At 39.1% G+C, this 10,008-nt stretch overlaps 1 protein-coding gene across 2 annotated transcripts; it reads left to right on the plus strand.

Annotated features, from left to right (window-relative positions):
- Window positions 1–553: 553 nt before the first annotated feature.
- Window positions 554–8,713, plus strand: PDP1 (pyruvate dehyrogenase phosphatase catalytic subunit 1). Of its 2 annotated transcripts, none has more exons than XM_008590877.1 (2): window positions 554–686; window positions 4,615–8,713. In XM_008590877.1, exons 1-2 carry the CDS (start codon window positions 554–556, stop codon window positions 6,270–6,272), a joined length of 1,791 nt encoding a protein of 596 aa, XP_008589099.1. In that variant the 3' UTR covers window positions 6,273–8,713. The 2 variants fall into 2 exon arrangements, with proteins under 2 accessions (XP_008589099.1, XP_008589100.1); XM_008590878.1 differs by lacking the exon at window positions 554–686 and adding an exon at window positions 3,648–3,781.
- Window positions 8,714–10,008: the final 1,295 nt, after the last annotated feature.

The raw sequence follows: 10,008 nt of genomic DNA on the forward strand, positions 1-10,008 counted from the left end.
ACGCCGCCACGCCGCTGGGCCGGGCGAGCGGCCGAGCGGACTCGGGGTGGGGGGCGGGCCCGAGCCGCGCTGGGCTCATGTCCGTTGGGCCCTGCGCGCCCATTATCAGAGTGGGGGCCCCGGAGGAACCCGCGAGAGGGAGAGTTCCAGAGAGGCTGCGGCGCCGCGTTTGTGCCTGCGGGTCTGCTCTTATACACCGCGGGGTCCGGGGTGGCCCCGCTGGCAGCCTGGGGCCGGCCCGCCTTGGTCTTCTAGAATGAAGCGGGCGCCGTGTGCGGCCCTGGACTAGGAGGCCGGGCAGCGGGCGGAGGATGCAGCGCGCCGGGGCTGGATGGAGGGGCGGGCCCCGGGGCGCACCTCTGCTCGCGCTTGGGTCCGGGTCGCCTCGGGCTATGGTGCTGCGTCTACTGCGGGGTGGGTTGGTTTGTTTGGTTTCCTTCTCCCCACCCCTTTCTCCCTCCTCCATCCTCTTCTCCCCTCCCAGCCCATTTACCGGGCTGGAGCGAGACCTCGCCCCTCCTCCCCTCCCGCCTCCCCGCGGCCGCCTCCTCTAATGAGCATCTCTGCCTTGCTTTCAATGGGCCGGTGCTGCTGTCGCTGCTGCTGCCCGCGCGGGTTGTGGATGTTGTCGGCTCCGTGTTGTGATGACAGGAGAATGTGTGTGTGTCCCGGGCCCAGACGAATTGGTAGGTATTCACTTAACTACCTGCGTTGGGTACCCAGGAAGGATGGTGACTGATCTTGTGTGTGGATGGTTTTAGGTGGGTCGATGTGGAATTAAGGAATGAGATAGATGGGAAAAGGGGACAAAGGCGTCCTGGACTGGGATAGCTTTGATGCTTTAGTGAGTGCAATTTTCAGGTAGGGACAAAGGAAACTGATCAAACAGGTGCTGGCTTGGTGCTTCGTGTCTTCCAAAGGAAACCAGTTTCTTCATTCATGTGAAGGTAACAGAAGCTGTGAAACGGCTAGACATTTCCAGAAAATGCTGAAAAATCGCGGAGAATCTTTATGCAGGGTGTTTAATGCAATCAGATTACATAAACCGGGGTTCTGACACATTTAATGAATAGTGTGGCGTTTCTTTTTTTCGTTTACATCAAAAGCTTTGCAGAGCTAAAGAGCTCCGGAGTAGGTGCAGTAACATTTTCTAATTAATTTGGTCCCTGGGTTTATGATGAAGTGGAATCACTTCTTGGCACAGTCTCTGCCGAGCGCATCAGTAAGAATGGATGGGTCTTGTTCCTGTTTCTGGTTGCAGCGCATCTTTCCTTATTAGTCATTGGCAAAATTGGCAAAATCTGCCTAGGACTAAGATGCATCTAATGTAGCTGAGTCTGGATCGTGGGATAGGAACTTTCCAGTGAAATTGTGGTCAGGAATAATTTGAAAATTTGACATTGCTCCAGTTTACCAACGATTATGCCTTATTGCTGTTTTCTTTGCCTAATCAAGAGCTTTCTACTTCATTAATTTAGCAAGTTCGTCAGCAAAAGTTTTGATTTCATATGAGTTTTTGTTGAATCTCAGGATATTCAGAAAGATACTGAATTTTTCAGTGCTCACTTATTTATGAAAGCATTTGAAAATACTTTGATTTCTAAGGGTATCTGGTCTGATGGAGAGAATTTAACACTTCCACTGGTGATAGAACACATTAATACAGTAGGGTTTTCATGAATTCTAACTTCCCTAAGAATTTGTCTTTTGAAGGTATGTTGGGAGTTGGAGTATTAGGACACAATCTCTCTTCATATGCTAAGCTCCTGAATAACTGAAAGATACAGGTGATAGAATTCATTCTCTGATTTTTTTTTTTTTTTTTTAACAAAAGATGACGGGTAAGGGGATCTCAACCCTTGGCTTGGTGTTGTCAGCACCACGCTCAGCCAGTGAGCAAACCGGCCATCCCTATATAGGATCCCAACCCATGGCCTTGGTGTTATCAGCACCGCACTCTACTGAGTGAGCCACAGGCCGGCCCTGATTTTTTGTTTTTAATCTCGAGAACTTTTGCCTTGAAGGAAAAATGTAGTTGAAGATGTGAGTGCTTGATGTTTGAATTTAAGTATTAATCAAAGTACCTGCTGCATGAATCATAGCTCTTTTGCCACAAGATTTCATTCATTTTGCAATCAACTATAAAAACAGAAAAATTGTCAAAAGAATTTAAGGAAAGTGCAGGTTTCCTGAACTTGTAGTCCTTGATTAGATGTCAAATAATCTAACCCTATTATGCATCTATCAACCCTCCGTCCCACACACATACAAATAGTACTTTGAGTCAATCTACGTTCCATATGGACACATTTCTTTTTCCTGCGAGATTCTTAAGTTTTAAAGTAAGGACAAATGCATGCTTATAAAATTATGAAAAAAATAAAATTATGAAGAAAACTTTTTTCATTAAGATTGCATGTTTACATTTTTTATTATAGAAAATCTTTATGCAAAGCATCGCGTTGATGTGCTTTCTGTATGCACACCTAAAAAGAGATACAAATTGGTTTTGAGACCAAAGCCAATGTCATGTGGTCCAACATTTGAGTACATCCCCTGGCTCAGTCATGTACACTTAACCTTTGGATGACTTTCAGGTATTCAGTTTGAAGTGCTGTTATTTAAGTAGTTAGTCCTGATAGATTCCTGTTCTTTTGGAATTTCTGTTTTTCATTACAGCATTTTGGGATGCTTATTTAGTTATGGATTCTTATTTCCAAAATTCTGTCACTTTCTGTTGCCTGATCTTTTCTTCATTTTTGTAAACAAATACCTTCTTAGATAGCACAGTTAATATAATAGTACTTTCTATCACTTGCAAAAGAGATTCCTTATAGCTGGCTTATGCAGCATTTATTACAGAAGCAACCAAGAATCACTGATTGAGTATTCAGAGCTTGGTTTTCTGTGCATCCCCACCCCCGACTTACAGTCTTCTCCAATTACTCCTCAAAACAAGATACTTGAAAATATATAGTTAACACTCCTTATGATATTTGTAGATTTTTTTCTTTCTTAATGGGTTCGGCCTTGGGAAGGAATAGTTGATATTAAGACTCAAATGATTTTATTTTCTTTATTCCTTTTTGTTTATTGCATTTGTTTTTTTATTTAAAGATTTCCAAAGGCTGTTCTTTATAATCCAAAGGAATACTTCGAAGCAGTATCTCAGGAATTCAGGGAAAATATATGTTGAAGAAGAGGGATTTTTTTCTTGCACAGATTATCTGGATTAATGATAAACATTCATTAAATTTTCCAGATAAATGCCCAGCAAATTACTTTTAATGTTATATAGTGAGTGATACGGTTTTTTTTAAAATTTGTAACTATAATATCATACCTTTGTAATCCAAATCTTAGACTATTATTTCATTGTTTTTAATTGCCTTTCTAGGGTAAATAGATTTTTTTTTTTAATATAAGAGAAAACTTTTTTTTTAGGGGTAAATTCTGCTTGTGATTCATAATAGATGAAAATACTATTTCTGTAGCTTTCTATTGTGGCTGCTGAGCAGGGAACAACGGTAGCAAGTCAGTTGAATTCCAGAACTGAGACCATTCATGTTACTGACAAGGTTTTAGAGCTACGGAATACTTAAAACTTTCTTTTTTTTATCACAAAGGACACAGGAAAATTCAACAATAAATAAATGAAACCTGTATTTGATTTCAGAGTCTCACTTCAATAAACATAAAGGCATAGAATCCTAGAGGAGGCCTTAGCTAGCGTCTGTTCTGATGTATCCACTTACAGCTTAAGAAAGTGAGACCCAAAGAGGTGAGCTGACTTTTCCAGGATTATCTGGTGAGTTGGTGGCAGACCTAAACCCCTTAGCTCACCAAATTGGAGAAGTAGTCTAGAGAAGCAGGGTTTGTAAAGCCATCCATTGGGATACAACATAAAATTACAATTTTGATTTTTATTTCATGACGTAGAAATTTTTCTGTGTATGTTATAATAAACATTATATTAATATGTTAATATACGAGGGTACTTCATAAAGTTTGTGAAAAACGGAATTAAAAGATAATACAAATGTTTCCATGAACTTCTTGAAGGCCCCTTTTATGTATATAACTTTCAACTACTTGAGAAATGTACATATATTGGGGATATATCCTAATACTTTTTGGTGATAGCCATGTATAATCAAATGCTGACAATTGACTACAGATCTGGAAACAGGATCTTCATAAATGGGAGAAATCCCTGTGCAAAATAGGAGATCTAAGGCCTTTTTTGAGGATAGACAGAAGTGTGATTGGCCAGGTAGACTGCCACTGTGTAAAGTTATATAACCTTCAACTCCTCAGCTTTCCCCAGCCAAATCTCTTTTACATTCTGCACAGTTTGTACTGCACAAAGAAATATGGAGAAAAGTGAAACTTGGGTATAGTTCAGTCCTGGCTCCATGAACAACTGGGGGTTGTACTTAACAGAAAATACCCTGCAGCAATAGTGTATGATATGTGTATAAAATATAGTACCTCCGAGCACAGGCTTTAGCATGCAGATTCACTTGCTAAATATTTGCTATAGAAAAAAGGTAGATTAAGTAATTTGAAATGTAACTCTTTTCTTTGTGTACATCTGTCTAATTTGCTGTCTAGGAATCCCAGTCAGAAGTTCCAGCCCGCCGCTGTTCTCTGATGCCATGCCAGCACCAACACAATTGTTTTTTCCTCTCATCCGTAACTGTGAACTGAGCAGAATCTATGGCACTGCATGTTACTGCCACCACAAACATCTCTGCTGTTCATCACCTTACATTCCTTCGAGTCGCTTGAGATATACACCCCATCCAGCATATGCTACCTTTTGTAGGCCAAAAGAGAACTGGTGGCAGTACACCCAAGGAAGAAGATATTCTTCAACACCACAAAAATTTTACCTCACACCTCCACAAGTCAACAGCATCCTTAAGGCTAATGAATACAGTTTCAAAGTGCCAGAATTTGATGGCAAAAATGTCAGTTCTGTCCTTGGATTTGACAGCAATCAGCTGCCTGCAAATGCACCCATTGAGGACCGGAGAAGTGCAGCAACCTGTTTGCAGACCAGAGGGATGCTTTTGGGGGTTTTTGATGGCCATGCAGGCTGTGCTTGTTCCCAGGCAGTCAGTGAAAGACTCTTTTATTATATTGCTGTCTCTTTGTTACCCCATGAGACTTTGCTAGAGATTGAAAATGCAGTGGAGAGTGGTCGGGCACTGCTACCCATCCTCCAGTGGCACAAGCACCCTAATGATTACTTCAGTAAGGAGGCATCTAAATTGTACTTCAACAGCTTGAGGACTTACTGGCAAGAGCTTATAGACCTCAACACTGGCGAGTCAACAGATATCGATGTTAAGGAGGCTTTAATTAATGCTTTCAAGAGGCTTGATAATGACATCTCCTTGGAGGCGCAAGTTGGTGATCCTAATTCTTTCCTCAACTACCTGGTGCTTCGAGTGGCATTTTCTGGGGCCACTGCTTGTGTGGCACATGTGGATGGTGTTGATCTTCATGTGGCCAACACTGGTGATAGCAGAGCTATGCTGGGTGTGCAGGAAGAGGATGGCTCTTGGTCAGCAGTCACACTCTCTAATGACCACAATGCTCAGAATGAAAGAGAACTAGAACGGCTAAAATTGGAACACCCAAAGAATGAGGCCAAGAGTGTGGTGAAACAGGATCGGCTGCTTGGCTTGCTGATGCCTTTTAGGGCTTTTGGAGATGTGAAGTTCAAATGGAGCATTGACCTTCAAAAGAGAGTGATAGAGTCTGGCCCAGACCAGTTGAATGACAATGAATATACCAAGTTTATCCCTCCTAATTATCACACACCTCCTTATCTTACTGCTGAGCCAGAGGTAACTTACCACCGATTAAGGCCACAGGATAAGTTTCTGGTGTTGGCAACTGATGGGTTGTGGGAGACCATGCATAGGCAGGATGTGGTTAGGATTGTGGGTGAATACCTAACTGGTATGCATCACCAACAACCAATAGCTGTTGGTGGCTACAAGGTGACTCTGGGACAGATGCATGGTCTTTTAACAGAAAGGAGAGCCAAGATGTCCTCGGTATTTGAGGATCAGAATGCAGCAACCCATCTCATTCGACACGCTGTAGGCAACAACGAGTTTGGGGCTGTTGATCACGAGCGCCTCTCCAAAATGCTTAGTCTTCCTGAAGAGCTTGCTCGGATGTACAGAGATGACATTACAATCATTGTAGTTCAGTTCAATTCTCATGTTGTAGGTGCATATCAAAACCAGGAATAGTGAGTGGATCTTACCCTGGCAATTCTCAAATGAAATAAATTTAAAGTGTGGATAGATTAAAAAAAAAAAAAAAAAAAAAACGCTAATAAACATTTCCAGTGGGTCATTGCAAACATTTGCCCATTTGATATCCTAGCAAGTTAGGTACTCCAGATTGACTTTGTAGCACCATGAGAGTCTGGTTCTGCCTGGCTTGGACCTCACAGCACCTATACTTGAGGGAAGTCATTTCCTTATTGCAGGTGTCTTGAGACATTGGCTGCTTTTACCAACCTGAGAAAATCAGGATGACCTGGCAAATAGGATCTTGAATAGGCTAAAAGCAAGGATCTTGCTGGTTGTATTTTCTTGGTAAAAGGGAAGAAACATTATTCGCACCTACAGACCCCTTTCTTCACTAAGATTACAATGTACATGAGAACATTATTTATTGCATGAGATTTTCTAGATACATAATCTATGCATTATTCATATAAATTTGTTTTAGCCTGAAGTGGCTTTTCAAATCCAGTACTTTAAGCCATAAAAAACCAAGACCAGGCAATCTGAATTTGTAAGTTTTTGTGGTTATTTAACTGGAATGCTGCTTAAATGGAAAAACAGACCACACTCCCTTCCCCATCCCTGATTTCCTAATATAACTGAAGCGTTTTCTGTTTTGCCACATACTTGACAACAATAAAAGTTTTTGGTTTTACCTACTCTTATAATGATGTTAAATAAAGAAAGATTTTTTTAATTTGTATTAATTAAAAGCTTTATTTAGTTTAAAATAAAGTGATCCAGAATTTAAAGAAGAGACTGATATGTTCAGTAATTGTCATCTGTAGCCACCAGCACATCACTCTTACCATGTAATCCCCCAAGGCTTGGTTGGCATGCTGTAAGTGTGGGTTGGGTAGGCTGCTGCAGGGAAATCGTACTTCTTGTCTAGTAGTGATAAGAATTTTCATCACTTTTGGGATTTTAGGGATGACATAGATAAAATATCAATTTGGGGAGTCAGCTTTAATAGACCTTCCGGTATTGAGACAGGGGAGGAAAGTTTTTGTTTTTCTCCACTTAGACATAGATCAATTAAAATATTTGGTTTGAAATTACTAAATGCTTTAAATACTATTGTAGCTTAAGATACGTGTTAAGATATACACATGAGAAACTTTAAAAGGCAACTATTGTGCATGCCTGATGCTTAATAGAACACTTAGTAGCATCAAGTGTTGTTTGCAGCACTCTCCATAATTATATGCAGTCCCTTCTAATACTCTGTCAAACTAAGTAAAAATATACTCAAATTGGCTTTTGGGGAGCTTATTTGATATGCATCAAATGGCATTTTGTTCCTGTGTTTAATGGTGATCTGTGTACAGCTCTGCATATATTTTCATCACTTATTCTAGTATCACTGTTAAAAAAATGGCTATGGCTATGACTATGTTTGATATTCATGTAGATATTAATACAAAACATGATCAGCTTTCCATCGAGTCAATTGGTTGGGTGTTTAGGAGTCCTTTCAGATTTCTGCAGGATACGATGTGGATTAGATGTTCAAGGAATCCCTCAGAATTGTGGATACTGAATGCAATATTGGCTGCAAAATTTGTTCTAATTAAAAATTGGACTCAGGAAGATTACAGCTCAGAACATCATATAGTGTTTGTTTTCTGAGGTGTTTATATTTTTGTTTTTTAAGTCAGCTTGGAACTTTTTTCCCAGGCAGTATTTTGGAGGGGGAAAGGCTGTAAGTATATATTTATTTCTAAACATTTTGATGGAGACTTCATCTTTTAATGAAATGTGTAGACTGCGGTAGCAAAATCCATTTTAGTTACTATTTGAATTGCTTGACCACCACTAAAGAGTTCCATGTTATTATATACTGAATACTGTCTTGTCTCTATATAGTATAGGGAATATAAGTTTTGTTTCGTGTGGTCATGATCAAGGTAGTAATTCTTACTATTACACAAGAAACATGGTTTGCAGCCTGAAAGCTGGTCTGCTTTCTATAGACATGAAAATGCAGTGTGGAGTTGACATTGTGTAAATGAAAATAATTGAGTGTTAGAAATCTGAATGTACTGTCATCTAAAAAGAGGTTGTGATTCTATTGTAATTGGTTGTAATGTGATGTCTAGAATTAACGAATATATGTAAACTTTCATGGTACTTAGCTTTTATTAAATTTTTAAAATTTAAACTTTCTAACATATGTATTCAACCTCTGAATTTATATCTAATCAGTGGTTCATGATAATATATACAGTGTGCCCTTAACTAGTTAAATGGAATGTTGGTATGGTATGGAGTACTTGTTAGGAAAACTGTCTTATAAAAGATGTATCTGTGTGAAGAGATGTGAAACAGTTTATATCTAACATAGAGTATGGTCAGAGAAATGCCCATGGTGAATTAAAGCTTCATATCTGCTTTCTGAATGACCTGTGCTGGTTTTTAATATAGTAAGATTCGTTAAATGCTTTCTGTGGATGGTAGAATATATTTAACTTTAGGATAAAGTAGATACACAGTACTTAATTTTTTCTTAACCGAAGTATAATATACATTCAATAAAATGCACAAATTTTCAATTTATAGTGTGAGATTTGATAACAATCCCCATTAAGATGTAGACTTTTCCATTACTCCGGAAAATTTCCTCTTGCCCCTTTCCAGTTACTCCTTCCCTAGGTAACTATTGTTCTGACTTCTATTACCATAGATGAGTGTTGCTTGTTCTAGAAATTCATAGAAATGAAATCATATATGTACTCTTTTGTGTTCGACTTTTGCTTAATTTTTTGATATTTATGTTGTTGAGTGTATTCACAGTCTGTTCCTTATTACTAAGTAGCATTCCATTGTTTGGATGTATCCCAATTTATCCATTCTCTGTTGATGGACATTGTTTGACTTCCACCCCCTTTTAAGATAATTTTTATATTAACAATTCCCTGGAATACTATTTGATTAAGGTGTAGCTTCAATTTTGCAACTACAATTATAGGTGAGTTTTATGTTCTGGACCTTGATGGTAGGACTGTCTTTTTAAAAAATAACCTTAAAACAAGAAATGGAAATTTTTCATGGTAAAAAGTTTGGAGGGATTGGGAAATGGTTCTTTGCTACTGACCCCTTTGTACCTCTCCCACTGAGAATTTTGTTGAGTTCATTAAGCTCGTTAAACGCTTGTGCTAATGACTATCCTATGAGAAAAAAGGCAAATTATAGCTTGGTTATTGATGGTCTTGGTTTATCACTGCATCGGCTATTTCTGTAATTAGGGATGAGGAAGGAAGTGGGATTTAAATTAAAACTGTGACTGACTTATTAAACGCTTGTGCTAATGACTATCCTATGAGAAAAAAGGCAAATTATAGCTTGGTTATTGATGGTCTTGGTTTATCACTGCATCAGCTATTTCTGTAATTAGGGATGAGGAAGGAAGTGGGATTTAAATTAAAACTGTGACTGACTTGAATATTTCTGCTTTTATTAAACAAGATTAGCACTGCCTAGAATGAGCTTCCGTGTTTCACAATAACCCCTGTTTAGGCATGTGTTTGTTTTGTCCTTGGGTTTAACAAGAGGGTCTAGGCAACTGTTTTAGTCTTAGTCTTTAGGCTGACTACTTAATTCTGACCTTTTTCATAAATAATAAAGCAATTGCTATTCATTGTAGAATTTTGCATACCTTCAAATCTGAGTCCTGTTAAATTGATGCAGTGGTGTC

Source organism: Galeopterus variegatus, unplaced genomic scaffold (assembly GCF_000696425.1).
Source record: "Galeopterus variegatus unplaced genomic scaffold, G_variegatus-3.0.2 Scaffold6417, whole genome shotgun sequence".
NCBI lineage: Eukaryota > Metazoa > Chordata > Mammalia > Dermoptera > Cynocephalidae > Galeopterus > Galeopterus variegatus.